At 49.3% G+C, this 17,934-nt stretch overlaps 1 protein-coding gene across 4 annotated transcripts in view; it reads left to right on the plus strand.

Moving 5' to 3' along the window:
* Positions 1 to 17,934, plus strand: part of LOC149325131 (potassium voltage-gated channel subfamily KQT member 1-like) — a 469,319-nt gene that overhangs the window by 371,499 nt on the left and 79,886 nt on the right. For all 4 annotated transcript variants that reach the window (XM_089563197.1, XM_089563198.1, XM_089563199.1 and 1 more), the window contains exon 6: positions 7,240 to 7,350. In XM_089563197.1, the coding sequence (XP_089419323.1) occupies positions 7,240 to 7,350 (111 nt within the window). The remainder of the gene's footprint in view (positions 1 to 7,239; positions 7,351 to 17,934) is intronic.

The raw sequence follows: 17,934 nt of genomic DNA on the forward strand, positions 1-17,934 counted from the left end.
TGTTAGAGCAATTCTGTTTTCCCTAGTCGTACAGGGGGGGGGGGGGGGGGCGGGGGGGGCGCTCTCGACCGTTACCACGTGACCAGCCCGTGTCTTGCGCCTCGTACTACCTTCGTGTGGCGTGCACTCGCAAAACAACAGTGCCATTCGTAAAGTCCTCCCTGGCAGGTTACGATCTCATCTCGCCATTCGTCTTGCTGGCCATTTCGACGTCGGCGTCGTGACGCACAAAAAAATTCTTAGTCGGCATCGCATCAGGGGTCTTCATGTTGAAAGCAGTCCAGCAGAGTGGATAACACGAGGAAAGCTCTGCCTAAGTGTGGACTTGAGCATGCATTGCAGCACAGAAGCGATTACTTTCATGCCCACGCATTTCACTGTGCTCAAGGAAGGCACAGTCAGGCTGCTAGAAAATGCGTCCGGGCTGAGTCAGGCAATGCTGCGTATAAACTAATAACACCCATTATCGTTATCATTTCATATACCGATTAGCAGACCACATAGAAATTATCACGAAAGTAGCTATAGCATGTGTTCACAATCACCTGAAGGGAGCAATTACTCGTTAGCATTCACCAAAGTGCAGCCATTCGGCTACAAAGGAAAGCTATACAGCTTCCGAAATACAACCATCGCAGTTAAAGAATTCGATCCGATCCTGAGTTCGAAGCCGGGACCACCGCTTCAGTTTTCCCTTGTAGTTATATGGTGACGCTTGTGTGGATGCTAATGAGTAATTACACCCTTATAGCAAATTTACTCCGCCATCGGGATTCCTCGAAACACAGGACCAATCTGCCATTTAGAGCTAATCAGATAGCAAACAGCAGCGGATCCCCTGTTTATCCCCTGAACTTGTATCGTTTCTCCAAAAATTGGTGAATATTTTCAACATTAAGCATCAGTTAGCCTTAGTCCTTGATATTTCAGATTCCTGAGCTTGTGTGTGGGGCGTGGCCCTGGCTTCCGACGATAACGGAAGGGCACTTGTCAGCACCGCGGCCACCAAGATTGTTTGGTGGCCGAAGGTTCGCGCAGTAGTCAGCCTCACGCTTCCCTGCCTCCTGCTCATCATCATCATCATCATCAGCCTGACTACGCCCACTGCAGGGCAATGACTTCTCCCATGTCTCTGCAATGAACCCTGTCCTTCGCCAGTTGTGGCCACCGTAATCCAGCAAATTTCTTAATCTCATCCGCGCCGTCCTAACTTTCTGCCGCCCCCTGCTCAGCTTCCCTTCTCTTGGAACCCACTCCGTTACCCTTAAGGACCAGCGGTTACCTTGCCTTGGCATTACACGCCCTGCCCAAGCCCACTTCTTCCTCTTGATTTCAACTAGGATATCATTAACCCGCGTTTGTTCCCTCACCTACTCTGCCCTCTTCCGATCTCTTAACGTTACACCTATCATTTTTCTTTTCATAGCTCGCTGCGTTCTCCTTAACTTAAGCTGAACCCTCTTTGTTAGCCCCACGTTTCTGCCCCGTAGGTGAGTACCTGTTACCCATACGTAAAAATATTGGACGTCTCTCACGTAAGCCGTAATTGCGAGGCGCGAACGAGAGGAGGACCTTCTTTACTTCCGGTTCCGGGCTGTAGTGAGTGCTTTGGCACGGCAGAAACAGGAGAAACTCTCTGACTTTCTTACGACAGCCATCACACCTGCTCACACACCTCACTCCGTGCTTACTTTGTGCGTGGAAATATACGCCGCACGCGCGCCAGCACCTCCTGTCTTGCAGGCTTTTGCCCGAGGAATATGCGCGCGCAGAAAGAAATGTGTTTTGTTCGTTAAAAACGCTCTTCGTTGTTCTTTTTCGGGACGCGCTGGTAAAGGCAGGCCCATCGAGCCAGGCGCTAGCAGCCCGGGTTGGAAGTCATCGTTTTCATTCGCGCATAATCTTGGTGTTTTTTTTTCTTCGCAATTTTTTTTCTCTCACCAGGATCGATATAAGAACGCGGCTTAATTGCGGCCCTGTTTGCCTCATTGGCGCCGGTGCTTGTTATGAGTATCGACCGAGCTCGCGAGGAAAGCCAGAAGCCAGGATATAAGAGCGCTGAAAGAGGGCTTGTTTTGTGGTTATTTTTTTTTTGTGTGTGTGCAATAATGAGTAACACCCCGCCTTGGTACCGGGCGCACCAAAAGTCAGGAGCCAGTGTTTCGAGCCCACATGAAAACTGTGCTTGTGTAAGTTGTCGGATATGCAGAAGCAAAAAACAAACAACGAAATGGCAAATCATTTTCCCGGGTCGTCACCTGGAAAAGTGCGCACTGGAGGGTGAGTTCATATTCGCTCCAACTTACTCTAGCTGCAGCAGAATGCGCGGGCGAGGAGGGCGATGCCGCCGGCGCGCGAAAACAATTTCGGTGCTCAGAGGCGAGAGTTACCGCTTTTTTTTTTGCCTTATTTCGGCATTTCGCATAATTCTTGAATATTTTAGCCTCGTCCTGTTGTTTTTGCAATGAGCTCTGAAGTTCAATCGCGCATGGTTCCCTTGACTGCGTCAGAAAGGAGCTAAATTGATGCAGCACTGGTATTCTCACTTTTTGTTTTGCAAATAATACGGCATGTGTAGCGATCACTTGGATCTTATTATTTTTTTTTTTTGGTTCTACGAGTTCGGCACAAGCGTCCAATACATAGCAAAAGCAGGCCTTGTTCGTTGTCAAGGTTTTGCTGACATTTCTTCATTTTTTTTTCTTGGGTATTCCTAGCTGGCGTTCGCAGATATTGCGTTGGCTTGTTGACCTTCCATGTAGTGGTCGTCGTAATCTTTACTGCCGAACTTCTTTTTGGGTATGTTGCAGTGGCTTCTCTTAAATCTCTATGCCTGCCACTGCTGCGAACTTTGTCAACTGTTTATTCTGAGTACAGTCAATTGTTTTCTTCTGAGTACACTTAGGTATTGAGAATGGTTGGTGTATGGTTTGGTTTATGAGGTTTAACGTCCCAAAGCGACTCAGGCTATGAGAGACGCCGCAGTGGAGGGCTCCGGAAATTTCGACCACCTGGGGTTCATTAACGTGCACTGACATCGCACAGAACACGGACCTCTAGAATTTCGCCTCCATCGAAATTCGACCGTCGCGGCCGGGATCGAACCCGTGTCTTTCGGGTCAGCAGCCGAGCACCATAACCACTAAGCCACCGCGGCGGACTATTCAGAAAGAACAGACCGACGAAGTATACCGAATACACGTATTGTTTGGTTTCGATCAGTAACGTGGCATCAATTTTTGTTCCAAGAAAAACGTTCACTTGACGATTACCACTTGCAGTGCGAATTTCAGCAGTGCGGTATATAATGAATGCCATTGGTGATCATTCGACTCTGGTTAGCCTCCGCTGCGTGCGCTTCGGAGTCGCGACTGCCCGACCTTCGCGGCATACGTGGTCGCGGCACATATTCAAGGGTTAAAGTTAATTAATAGGTTAATTGGTTTGTTGAGGAAAGGAAATGGCGCAGTATCTGTCTCACATACCTCGGCGGACACCTGAACCGCGCCGTAAGGGAATGGAGGAAGGTGGGAGTGAAAGGAGAGAGAGAGAAAGAGGTGCCGCAGTGGAGGTCCCTCCGCTGAATCTCGTCTGCGCACCCACTTGCTTGAGGCCTCGGCTGCTCTCCCATTTGAGCCTTCGCGTCTTGCTTGCACTGTACAAGCTCTCCCTCGTGCTTTCCTCCTTCTTGCGGACGCCACCGTCGAACGCCGCGATATCGGGATTCCTGGTACTAACAGCTGTCGCTGCATGTAACGAAAAAAAAATGATAGACTGTTTTTGTAATTTTGTAGAAGTTTCACTTCGCCTGATAATGGACAAGGGCTCTACTGGAGCCCTCTGCTACGGCACCTCTTTCTCTCTTTATTCTTTCACTTCTACCTTCCACCTTTCCCTTAGGCGTGGTTCAGGTGTCCGCCGAGGTTTGTCAGACAGGTATGGCGCCATTTTCTTTCCGCAAAAAAAAACAATTTGCCAATTTACCATCCGGAAGCATGCTCATATGCTGCACCTTATCTGGACAAAATGTTTTTTTTAGGTGTTTCCTTGTGCCTTGTGCTAGCAGTAATTTCCAATTCTGTCTATAGCCATTTAAGAATAAATTGCCTCGAACTTGAGAAATATGTGTTTCTTTCTAATACTACTCGTAAAAGTGGAAGTTCCAGGCGCCAACGCTAAATGCAAGCGCGGAGTCATATCGCTTCGGCTGCCTTGCAATCACGCTTAAATTTTCTTGGAAAAGAACGCTTCAGCTATTTGCCTTTTGCTTATGCATTTTCCGTTGTACAGGTGCGGTCAAAAGTAAATGGAAGGCAATATTCACGAAAAAATGTAATCATTGGCCCCCCAGTTCATGCATCCCTGAATACATATTGCCAGCGCATAGCATAGCTGACGGTGAAGAAGCAGGGCTCGCGCCGTGTGGAATCTGTCGCCTTTGTGCAGCCTAATTGTGATTTTGCGAATTGCACTGTGCACCAAGAAGCATGGACGATTATGCTTTAGAAATTAAATATTTTTGACAAAGTAGCCCTCCATTTACTTTTGACGGCGAGTGTACACAGTGGCCATATTGTGTGGTGAACGCTTGTTTTTGCTCAGTCATCTTTCTCGAACAGCGAGCGCTTTACATTGAAAGGGACACGACTTCTTGGTGTTAATCTTGCTATGCACTATATTCTTGGAGCGTGCAGAGGTAAACGAAAAAATACAAACCACTCAATTTCTCTGCCTTGAACTTATAAACAGCGATTAAGACCAGCAAATATCTAGATGAAAGCGTGTTGTCCTACGGTGGTCGGTCCTTAAATTCTTACTTCGCTCAAGTAGAATTCCTGGAATAAGTTATGTTGCAAAAAATAAAGTGGCGAACCCTTCTTTATGATGACCACTCAAAACCCTCTGACCGAGACAAAGTCGTGTGCCCCTCCAACCCTCCTATTCTCCCCATCCCCAACACAATCCAGTAGGACTGGTAGGCGGTCCTGCATGCTCGGCTGCCACGACTTACAGGCCCAACAAGCCTTAGTCGGGCGCGCCCGGGCGGCGGCCACCTCCACTGGGGTCCCAAACTAGGGACCTCCACCTAGTGCTTGTAAGGATCGTTCCCTTACGGGCTGATCCAAACGTACCTCCTGTCCCTTCTTAATAAATGTTTTCACCACCACCACCATGATCACTTGAAAGGGATATTTTCATTGAATGTAATGTATGCGATGGTGCTTCACCTTTCTTTAGCTTTCGAAATTTGAATGCACGCGGGATTGGAAGGCTTCAACGCCAAAAGCAGACCTAGCAGTAGGTTCAATCGTTTCGCCTGATCATTCTGTGCTGAAATGGGACGCAGAATCGGAATGTGGCGGTTTCGCTGGCAGAGCGCGATAGCATTCCTAAAGTGCTACGGAACGCTTGCTTCGTCAACGGAGAGTACGAAAGGGGAGCGCAGGTGCAATGACAACATAATCGTCCACAGATCTGGTGCCCAACAGGGGTCAAAAAAAAAAAAAAAAAAGCCGGCACCACCTAGCATGCGAGTAACGAGATCGGCTGCGGCTTGTGCCTGACCGTTTGGGACGTCTGGGTTGCGGTCGAAGTTTACGGCTGCTGTCGCACTCCGCAGGTGGCGGCGCCCCGTTCGTATTCACATTTGTAGAGTTCCTTACTTTTTAATGCAAAAAAATTTACAGGCTATGTCGGCGGGGTCGTGTCCGCAAAACGTGTCACCAAAACGCGTCCGCAGCAGTTGTGACGTCCTGAGAAGAGGTAGCATCAAACGAGGGGCGGTAATCGAAAGAGGATGATGTGAGTATGGTGCGGAAGAAAAAAAAAATATGTCGATAGGATGATTAGTTAATTACTTACAGCTAAAGATGTTGATCAACCGTCGAAATAGCGCGGATATCGATATAGTGAGCGGACGGGAAAACAAACGTGGACGGCAAAATAGTTGAAATATAGGCAAAGGAGTTAAAATAAAGTCTGAAATGAATTCAAATGTATTTGATGGGCAACGATTAGTCGAACAAAAAGTTTCATTGACATAGATTAATTAGTTATAAGCAAACACCATCAGATGGTTGAATAGGCTGGACTGGGATAGAGCAAGTGGACGGGGAAGCAACCACGGCGCCAAATTTGAAAAACCAAAACGGTTGACTAAGAACAAGAAGGTATAATCAGAGTTCTTAAATCGATATATAATTAAATCAGAATATAATTGCGCTAATTCAGTACTTATATTAATTAGAAAACGAAAAGAATATGATAGAGAGGCCACGAGTGCCAAGGAGGCGTCAATTCTTTCGCATTCTCCCAATGCGGGTCGCCACAGTGGTCTCCAACGTTTTTGTTCTTGCGGCCTTGCTTTGTTCTTGAATTTTGTGATCAAAGAACGGAATGTTGACCAGAGAGTCTTGCAGCGAAATGTAAGGCGACTTTGGCGAATTTGTATTGCATCGTTGTGAGCTCAAAAGTGCGAGCTTAGCTGAAGTATGTGCAACATGAGCAATATAGTTCACAAAAAAAAAAAAATTTGTGCAAAGCAGACCGAGCAAGGACGAACATTTTGATCTATGTGAGGAAGACCAATTTTGCGGTAGCTGTTTTATACGTCGGCTTACTAAACATCATTAAGAAAGCAATCATCATGATTAAAGGAAAATGCCTGTTTAAGGTTCCCTCTCAGTCAATAGGAGTGTCTTGAATCATTGACCGAATTTCTTCGAAACTGGCGTGCTATGCATGACATCACCAGTGGTCGTAATGTCATCCGGGCCTCGGCCTTTCTTTGATTGCAGTGATTGCCTTTCTTTGATTGCAGCGATTGATAGTAAGTATGCGGATATTAGGAATGTTCCCTCCGTCGGTGCCGTGACGGGCGATCTGCATGTTTCGCGTCCTTGCTAGAAGTGTCACGCGTACTATCAGCAACGAATAAAACGCGACCAAGAAAACGTAGGTGGCAACACAATAGCACCAAATTATTAGCTCCTGCATTGGAAATACTAGCGGGGCTGAATAACACTTCTAAATAAGTCTTCGCGCCTTCGAAAATACAATAGTAGAAACTAGTATACAGCTTCCCCTGGCTAAGAGCTGCGTATTTTGCCGTCCTTGGTACAGTTGTCTTGTTCGCGTTTCATTTTTTGCTGATGGTACATTAGCGTGTGGTGCACACACTGCGCGTTCGCAGTTGGCAATCGTCCCTAACGGTTCTCTCGTTCTCTTCTTCTCCCGCAGATCACCCTGTGTACAGTAGGTTATGGTGACACAGTGCCCGTCACGTGGCCCGGGAAGTTGATTGCATCTTTCTGTGCTCTCATGGGAATCTCCTTCTTCGCTCTCCCTGCTGTGAGTATCACACGCACTTTGGTCCCCGGGCTCACTGGCCACAACACGACTGGCCGTGAGCCTTTAGGCGCAGAACTAACCATGATCGCTCAGTAGTGCTTAAGACCGTGTGATGTGCTCTTCGATCTTATTAAGAAAAAAAAACATGAAAATTCTAAGCTCTGCTTTCATTCATGAAACTGGTGCTGCAACCTGGCGAGTTTCTACCGTCTGATAGCGTGGGCACGTCTGTTCGGTTTCGTGCGGCGGGAATTCGACGTTACGCCGAAATCAGCGGGAAGAGTTAGCGCCGAGACGCGCACCGCATCGTACCTAGTACGAGTGGTTCTTTGGTGTTCCCTCAAAGATAGCGGATTAACGTACAGCTGTCACTTTTCTACTGATAGTAGGGAACAGTGTGAACCGCGTGCTGCCATTTGGTTACTGTTACAGGGATGCGACTGCTATCGATTGCACCAAAGGCTTACCCTACTACAGGCTACTCTCTTACTCCCTTATTACAAATCTACGCCACCTTGGGGGATCCCCCTAAATATTTGACCAATACGATTCCACCAAATGGCACCAAAGGCCGACCCTACTACAGGCTACCACGTTACGAGAAAATCTGAGTAGCCTGCGCCAAAATCGCACTTTCAAAAACAGAACTGCGTTCTCGGGCGCCTTGTGTGGCGCAGCGAACAGCAACGTCGTCGCTCACGTGTGCGCCAGCTGTCGCCGTAATTATCCCTGGAGTCCCTAATGCGGCCATTAGTATGCGGTCGGGCGCCACGTTGAGCGTGTCCCCCGCAGTCAGCCGCGTCATTAAAAAAACAAAAACGAAACCGAAACAGGGCTGAATCACGCCATAACATTGCTGATGTCATCCTGGTGTGCAGAGGGCAGGACGGACATCAGTTTAACGCAAAAAGTCTCAAACGGTCTCGGTGTTGTAATCAGAGAGTTGTTGCTGGCTGTTACTGACACAGCGGGCGGACGCAGCGCGAAAACAAGGGGAGGAACGAAAGAAATCGCACAGAAGCCCAAACCAATATTGCAGTTGTTAGTGACAGCCGTAGAAGTTTTTGTTTTTCAATTTGAGGACGTTTTTATGTTCGAAGCTGTGGCGCAACGAACCACGACCATTGCGTCGCGTATCAAAACGAAACCGTGTGCCTGCAGTGCGAACGCAGCCACACCCACCCGTAGATGTCACTTTATTTATTTATTTATTTATTTATTTCGGATACTTTCCAGGCCCGCAGGCGTTACAGAAAAGAGAGGTAAGGTACATAAAATGAGCAGTGCATGTTATACAATATTATTTTACAGAACGGCAGAAAATACAGTAGTCTTGAAATTGCAGATGTCAGAAATGGCAGCTATGGAGGGAGGCAGGTCGTCCCAGTCTGCGCTCGTTTTGGCAATAAATGAATTATGACACATTTTTGTTCAGGAAAATGGAACAGCAAGTTTAAACATGTAGTCCTTTGCGGCGCACACGTCACGAGACCTTACCTGTCTCACCCATGCCGTAGTGCTGTGTCCGGCTGACGTGTGCTTCTAAGGGAGGAAGCGTGCAGGCCTCTTGCACGCGGTTTCGGTTTAACGCGCTCGTCTATGCGTCTTCCTTCAGACCTCGTCCAAGTTCGCGCGGTTATTCACGAGGCGTGGTCACAATTCGTTGCGCCGCAGCGTCGAGCAAAACGCGCCATCACAGACACACACTTTGGCAGTCTGCAGCCTTTCTGAAAAATTCTGTTCCTGTTTTCGCTGTTTCAAGAATGATGAGCCACCAACTCGCCGAAACTTGTACATTGGTCCAATAAATGATTTCGAAAGTGACTTCAAAATGCGTGCAATATCTAGAGTGAAGGCCAATGAACGTAACTGCCGTGCTGAAGTCCTCAAAAAAACATGCCGATAATTTACAAATGATTTTTAAAAGCTCCCTGTAACGTCCGGTGCTGGTCTCTGGCCCGAAATCTGCCACACGAAATCTTCGGTACGTTACTCGTGAGGGGCTTTCATTAGAGCGCAGTAAACCACGACGGCGTTTGTAGATGAAGCAGGTGAAGGAAGCTGCGGGCGCGGACGGCTGGAGAAGGCAGAGTGTTGAACCGTGGCGGGTGAGTGAGCGGCTAAAAAAAAAAAGGAGACAACACAGCCCTTCGACGTACTCGCGAGCGGAGAGTGTGCCAAGTCTGTAGTATTTATTTTGTTTCTTGTTTGGTATGATACACGAGTCGAGAGAGAAAACGAATAGGGCTGTTTTCATCGCCGATATCTCTGGTGCTGAATAAGATAGATCGGATGTTTTTAGGGCAGAATGATGCACGAGTCAATATGAAGCCTTTCGCTTTTCTTAAGCTCTGTGCTGCACGGTTCGGGGGCCCTTCAAGGATGTAGTTTGCTGTGCGGTGGTGCGTGTAGTGACAGTCCCAGAGTGGAGAAGCGCTTTGTACGCGGGAAAAGCGTCGTACCCTCTTGGCTACCAGTGAGAAATATGAATGGTTCAAAGAAGGAGAATGATGACACGCCTTCCAGTTCGTTTTTCTTATTGTTCGGCTGGTGCTTGTTCCTTACAAAGTACGTCAATGCACGGGTGCCTCTGGGAGCCCCTTTTTTAGTGGATACTAGGAAAGTGCAAGAGCCGGGGTCATGAAACGACAACACATGCACTGCTCTCAAAACCGAGAACAGCGCATGCGTTGTAGTTTCATGTCCACGTGTTTCGCGCTGTCAAGATCTGTAGTCGAACGGCGTACCAACTCGCCGAGATTACGCTTCTTCTTTAGTACTACTGCTGGATTACAGTTCAATTTTTCCGGTCTTGCGACATAGCGTTAACAGCTATGCACGTTTTCTGCCCATAGTTCGTCAACTAGCTGACGTTTGTTCGGTATAGGGAGAGGCAAACAAAGAGAGAGGACAACAATATCTCAGTATATTTTTAAAGCAAAAGCTTTACAGGCCTAGCAGGATCCAAGGTCACCGGGAGGTAACATTTGACCTTCAAGCAGAGTAGGCGTGTGTCTGCCACGTGACTAACCACGTGGTTCGCCGCAGCTGCAGCCGCGCGCTGCGCCGACCGTCGTCTTGCCAGCTGTGGTCGCGTGATTAGCCACATGGCACCGTTCGCTTGATAAGGCGAAGGCTCCGATCTCGCATGCGCTCCTGCCAGTTTCTCGCTGTGAACGAAGCGAGTCGGTTGTAGCCGACGTCTTCTCGCAGGCGGCCAGCCTAGTCTGATCATCCGGTCGACATTGCCAACCGCGCGAGAGATTTAGCAGTCGATAGGGCCAGCGTAAACGCTCTAAGCGAGAAGCCGAAACCGATGAAGAGCTGGAACTTAGAAAGCAAAGGAAAGGCGCATATCTGAGCCCCCGGTACAGTGCACACCTCAGTCGCGCTTTAAGCTAAGTGGCTCTTGTGCCAGATGTGTGCTGCATGCTTTGGCACTGACAACATTGTTGTTGCGACTGAAAGAAGGATGAAGAGGAAATAGCACGGGCCTGCCTACTGGCTCGTGCTGAGCCACAACCGCTGCCACGTTCAGATAGAGGAGAGTTCAAAGCTATAAGTAAAAAAAAATGGCTGAGGCTTAGCTAAGGTTAAGCCTAGTCAGATGCGAAGCATATTGTAACGGCATACGACCTTCGCAACCAAGAGCGCGCTGCGGTATACAAATAAAGAAGAGGCGCGGGGCGAGCGCGAGGGGAGAGCGCGCGGCGCTAGCGCGTGAGGTAGAGAACAAAGGAGAATCGCCGCGGCCGGTTATGTCTGAGTCTCCTGTGTCTGAGTCTCTGTGCCTTTCTCTGCGCGGGCCCACCGTCCCGTAACATTTGGTGGCAGCGGTGGGATCATGCCGCTCACGTACCCGCTCCCAGAATCAAGTCCCCGACGTGCCAGTCGACAGGACTCCGCCACCAGCCGACGGTGCCGACGACGCCGCGGCCGGCATCGCTACACCTGGGCGCTCGGAGGGGCTCGGTTCTAAAAGCTAAAAGCGCTTACGGCTTACGAAGCTCCCACCACTGCCAAGGAGCTCAAAAGTTTCCTCGGATTTGCTTCATACTTCCGTCGTTTTATACCCAACTTTGCCAAGCGAAGCGCTCCGTTGACCGCCCTACTGAAGAAGAATGCAGCGTGGAGTTGGACACCGGCCCAACAGTTCGCGTTCCTTGACGTCAAGCACGCGCTCCTCGAGCCTCCTACGTTGGCCCATTACAACGAATCGGCCCCCGTCGTCCTCCACACGGATGCCAGCCAAGATGGGCTCGGCGCTGTCCTTCTGCAGGAAGACGAGTCTGGTGACCATAAAGTCCTAGGTTATGCCAGCCGCCAGCTTTCCGACGTTGAGCGCCGCCGCCACTCTTCAGAACTCGAGTGCCTCGCCGTTGTCTGGGCCGTCGAGAAGTTCCGTCCCTACTTGTACGGCCGTCACTTTACCATCGTCACGGACAATAGCGCTCTGGCTTGGCTGCAGTCTGCCAAACACTTAAATGCCAAGATTGCACGCTGGTCCCTGCAACTTCAAGAGTATGATTTCACCATAGTGCATCGGCGCGGCTCTGCACATCAGGATGCCAATTTCCTTTCTCGCCACCCTTGTTCCGTGACAGCTTTGACGGACCTCAGGACTGCGCAAGCGCAAGATCCCGACGTTGCTGCCATAATCCACTCCCTTGGCACCGCCGTCGGCGCAGGTCTGCGCAAACTGCGCCGGGTCTATCAAATGAAGGATAACCTCTTGTGTCATGTGAAGTGGTTCCGTGGTCGACCACCCGTGTGGTTGCCAGTTGTGCCGGCAACACTGCGGTCGCAAATCTTGCGCGGCCTACACGACGCTCCCACGGCTGGTCACCTTGGTCGCAGCAAAACCTACGCACGAGTGTCGGAGCGCTTTTAGTGGCCTAATATGTCCAGAGACGTCAAGGAACACGTGGCGTCCTGCCAGACGTGCCAGTTCAGGAAGTCATCCACACGAGTAACCAAGCCACCCCCGCAGGCGTTTTCGCCGCCGAGTTCACCTTTCGAACTGGTTGGACTGGATCATTTGGGCCCGTTCCCGAAGACACGCGCCGGCAACCGGTATATTCTGGTTGCGGTCGACTACTTCTCCAAGTGGGTCGAAGCACTGCCCGTTCCCGACACGTCGTCCGCTCATGCCGTCTTGTTTGTGGAACAACATCTTGTTCTTCGGCATGGTGTGCCACAATGCCTCATCACGGACCGCGGGAGCTGCTTTATGTCCCAAGAATTTGAGCGTGCCCTCCGCCCCTTCGGCATTGCGCATTCCACTACATCCGTCAATCATCCCCAGTGCAATGGCCTCGTGGAGCGTGTCAACCGCACCCTTACGGATATACTCGCCTCCTACGTCGCTCCGTCCCACACAAACTGGGATCGTTTTGTTTCTACTGCAGCTTTTGCACTCAACACTGCGGCTCAAGAAACAACGCATGTCACGCCGTTCTCAGTCGTCTATGGCAGAACGCCCTCCATCCCTCTCGACGCGCAGTTGGGCCTTCGCCATCCTACTGCGTCACCGACTGACTGCGCCCAACGACTTCGTTCCGCCCGCCTCGACGCTCAGCGCAACCTTCTCACGGCCCATGCGCGTGCGCAAGTGGCCAATGCTGCAGCACCACCACCTCCCTCCTTTCGGTCCGGTGACTTGGTCCTCGTACGCCGCACCATCCGCGCGACTGGCCGTGCCGCGAAGCTCTTGCCCCGATACCGCGGCCCTTACCGTGTAGTTGCACGGCTCGGCCCCGTTACGTACCGTCTAGAAGACCTCCCCGAGCTTCGACCACGCGGTGTACACCACATTTTTCCGGAACATGTCTCCAACATGAAGCGCTATGTCTCCAGCACCCACCGTGATCCCGACTTGGCTCCCACGTCCTCCCTAGTGCCGCCCTCCCGTACCAGCACCAGGCCTCCCTTCCTGAATGCCGCCCCTTAAGTGGAGCGCTGCTCCGTGAACGCAATCCCAAGTCCCGCGGTGCGAGAAGCCCTCGCAGTTTTCGTACGGCGAGGAGTCGCCTAGAAGAAGCCCCGGGATCTACCGGGACCGTCTCGTGTCAGACGACACTGTCATCACAACGTGACGATGCCTCCTGCGCACCAAGCTGCGCGGTGCGAAGAACCTCAGCCCGGGCTCATCGGGACGAGTTCGATGCCGCCTGCAAAGCGAAGCACGCGCTAGGGGACACCAGCGGTGTCTTCCCCCTCTTGTCTTGGAGACTGGAAGAGACTCTTATCTTCCCCCTCTTCCCTCCCCCCCCCCCGGTGGAAAGATGTAACGGCATACGACCTTCGCAACCAAGAGCGCGCTGCGGTATACAAATAAAGAAGAGGCGCGGGGCGAGCGCGAGGGGAGAGCGCGCGGCGCTAGCGCGTGAGGTAGAGAACAAAGGAGAATCGCCGCGGCCGGTTATGTCTGAGTCTCCTGTGTCTGAGTCTCTGTGCCTTTCTCTGCGCGGGCCCGCCGTCCCGTAACAATATTGATGACTAGGCTTGGTAAAGTTCCTCGCTTTGTTCTTCAGTTGTTGTAGAACGTTGTCGCCGAGCCGCATATTGAGCACGCCGCTTAGCCAGACGTTCATGCCGCTCTTCATCGGTTTCTGTGGCACGCTGAAGCTTTCGCTTCTCGTTCAAATCAGCCCTGCTTCTAGGCGGCATCCCAACACCTGGCCGCCTCGTAAGTGCCCGGAGAGCGAGGCAAGCTCAGCTTTATACCGCTGCTGTAGCGTCAAGTGGTCCTCTGCAGCGCCTCTGATGTGGAGCCTCCACCGCCGCGGCCGACCGCGCGAGCCGGCAGCCCATCTCTCCTCTGCTGTGACGTCATGTTGTCACGTGGTGTCACGTTGTCACGCTAAACGTCACGTGGTCACGCTAAAGGTCAATGGTAGCCCCACCGCCGCGCTCGACGGGCTGTAGTGTAGCTCTAGTCATATGCTTCGCATAAAAAGCGAAAGAACATACGCGCGTCGGAAAAACCGCGTCCGCCATAGCGACGACTCTGGCTGTAACAGGTACCACTACCTCCCCACCGCATTGACAACGTTGTGGCGGTAACGCGGCACTGAACATATAGATAGGCCGTCGGCGTTCTTTGTGTTCTTTGGAGTTGGCGTTGACAACGTTCTAGACTCCGATGAATGTGAGGAGAGGAAGGGCGGCGTTCATTATGTTTGACAACATTCTAGACTCCTATGATTTTGAGGAAAGGAAGGGCGCATAACTGACTCCTTGGTTCTGTGGACGCCTAAATCACGCTTTGAGGTACGTGGCGGTGGTGAGAGAGAGATGTGGCCTGCATGCGATAACGCTGACAACCTTGTGGCAGACACGTGGCACTGCAGCAATACACCGCAGCGTGACTTCACGCTGGTTATGCAAGCGAGGCTTTCGCTTGCATGACCAGGCTTAGCTGAGCTAAGCCGCAGCGATTTTTTTTTTGCTTCTCTCTAGTGATCCGAGCAGAGAGGGAAACAGAGGACCTTCTGTCTCCTATTTTTTTCTAGGAGACGAGGAAAGCGTGCTTCCCCGAGCTGGGTGGCTTGTAAAAACAACTACGCACATTTCTGCTTGGAGCCTAGCGCGGACGGCAGTAATTCTTCTGTCGTGGTTCCTTCTGCTTTGCTCTTTGGGCGTTCGGTTGATTGATTGTGCATCCCAAGGCACCCGGCACGTTTATTGCGCTAGTCATGCCTTTTCGAAGAATCTGTGTTGAGATGCGTGTGGGGTTGGGTAAAATATAACCAAAGAACTAGCGGTTGCCATATATTCGCATGCGATAGAGAGAGCAACATCATTTGCGGCATATATCTCAGGCGTGACCACGAAGACTTCAGCGTGGTTCACTAGAGCGCCCTGCAGCCGCTGGAAGTCAAACAAAGCGTTCTACGCCAGAAAAGTGGGCGACCTGAACGGCTTCGGGGCAGAACGAGCGGAGAATTCCACGGTTAAGATGGATTCGCGGAGCTTAGTGCAGAAGGGTGACGACCGGTGGCTGTAGGGATGATATAAGGTAGAGGCTTCGTTGTATCTGTATAGATGAAGGTGGGGCAGACTTATTATGTAACGATTCATTAACGATATATTTCGTTCGTATTTCATTTCATCCCCTCTCATCGGTTGCTGCTGCCATTGACGTAGACGGTGAGTGGCGACGTTGCGGTAATCAGGGCCGTCACTTCCGTGCATAAATTCACAAGGCAGCCATGCCACACTGATGGACCGGCGCCTAAGAATGACAAAGCGCGACAACGCCTGAGTAGGCGTATTGGACCTAATCCAGATTCGAAAACCGAGCAGTGGCCGTGCGCGAATCGGCGAAGCATGGTCTCTTTGGATCAAACGGACTGCATGCATCGTCAGGAGCGCAGCCGCCGGAGGTGCCATGCCTGTGATCGGTCGTTCGCTTTCCCGTATAGTGTTGTTGTCTTCACAATTGACGTTTCGACAAAACAGAAGTCCCAGAGACTGAGAGGTCAGGGTCGAGAAGCAGTATTGATATTGATATTTGATATTTATTTACCACCACAATATACATGGTGACAGGGTGCCCATAGTAAAAGCGGCCTCTTGGACCGCTTGACTTGGCCATAGACACCCAGCTGCGAACTTTGGCAACAAAACCGTGGCACACTTTGAAACTAAATACAATATTGCAAAAAAATCGCGACAGGTACTTCCCACAAGAAAAACAAAATGACAAACAAAGCAATGAAGAGTGCAATACAGTAAATTCGGTTCACAGATTCAATGCAGTATCTGTAAATAAAAAATACTCTAAAAGCTTTCTGTGTGAGGTGGTTTTTAGGTCAATGTCATTGACACAAAGAGCATTTAGTAGACGCGGTAATATGTTTTCAAGTGTTTGACAGCCATATGTTGTTCTGTATGTTTTAATGTACCACTGATCGACGTTTCTTGTGTTGTGTACTTTATAGCTTACTACAATGTTGGAGAGTTCATGAAGGAAGGACGTGTGATTAATAATTTCGCGCTTCAGTGCGTGGCTGAGGCGAAAGGTGTACAATTTAGTTACCGGGAGTATTTTGTATTTATAAAAAAGTTCTTGTGTATGGAATGTTCTAGGAACATTTTCAATTATTCTGATAAAATTTTTCTGTAATACGAGTAGCTTATTGATGTTTTCTTGCGAAGTTTTTCCCCACACTAAATTACAGTAATTGAGGCGAGAACTAAAGAGTGAATGATATATGGCCAGCAATGCTCTTGTTGGCAGCAGTTGGCGATATCTGCAAATTAAACCAATAATTTGCGACAGTTTGCTGGAAATAAAATAGGCATGGTCATCCCAAGTCATTTTTTCATTAAATATAACGCCCAGTGTTTTAAATGTAGGTACTATGTCTACTTGAGCATTATTGAAGCAAATGTCTTTTACAAGTGTAACTTTCTTATTTTTTGCTCTAAAAATAACTGCTTTTGTTTTCGCGACATTCACCTGCAAACCATTTTTTTTGTCCATTCATATAAATTTGAGAGGGTAGAATTCACTGTATCTATTAGAGTATCAACTTGAGTTCCTGAAAAAAATATACTGGTATCGTCAGCATATATTATGTATTTTGCAGGGGCGATTTGCACAATATCATTAATAAAAATATTAAAAAGAAAAGGACCCAGTATGCTTCCCTGGGGAACACCGCGGTGAAGTGATCCTATTTCCGATATATACCCATTATTACTGACAGCTTGTCTGCGATTACTCAAGTAAGAGTGTACAAGAGATCCTGCGTGACCTCGGAAACCGTAGCGGTCAAGTTTGCGGATTAGTAATGCATGATTCAACAAATCAAACGCTTTTGTAAAGTCTATGAAAATGCCGATGACTATTTTATTTTGATCAAGGTGTTTTAATATGTACTCTTTTTGAGCTAGTAATGCGTGCTCTGTAGAACGGTGCTTACGAAAGCCATACTGTGAGTCAGTTATTATATTTTGTTTCTCCTCGAACTTTGCGAAACGTTTGTGAATTAGCTTTTCAAGTGGTTTAGAAAATACCGGTAGCACAGAGATGGGCCTATAATTGCCGAGGTCATTTTTGTCGCCTTTTTTGTATATGACAGACACACGTGCAATCTGCATTTTAGATGGGAAGATAGCATTAGCAATGCACAAATTAAAAATATGTGTGAGGCATGGAAGCAGGACATCAAGGGCAAACTTGATGGGTTTTAGTTGCATCCCGTCAATGTCTATACTTGTGGTATTGTTCAGCTCCTGGAAAACATGCAGTACCTCACCTTCTTCAATAGCGTCGAGAAATATTGTTTCACTGCTCAAAGGGATGTTGCGAAGGTCGTTATGCACGTATGGCGGGATTGAAAGATTAACGAAATGCTGGTTGAATTTGTTTACTAACTGTTGTCCCGATATCTCAACCCCATTTTGCTTGATAACATTAATATCATTGCGAGTATTACTAAAAGCGAAAAGATTGCTTAATTTTTTCCACATTATCTCCGTCTTACCTCCTGCAGAACCAAACTGGTTAACGTAGTAAGCGTTTCTTGCTCGCTCAAGTTCTTTGTTCAGGCGGTTTCGGTATATTTTGAAAGT

Source organism: Amblyomma mixtum, chromosome 10 (genome assembly GCF_055824585.1).
Source record: "Amblyomma mixtum isolate Tamu chromosome 10, ASM5582458v1, whole genome shotgun sequence".
Taxonomy (NCBI): Eukaryota; Metazoa; Arthropoda; class Arachnida; order Ixodida; family Ixodidae; genus Amblyomma; species Amblyomma mixtum.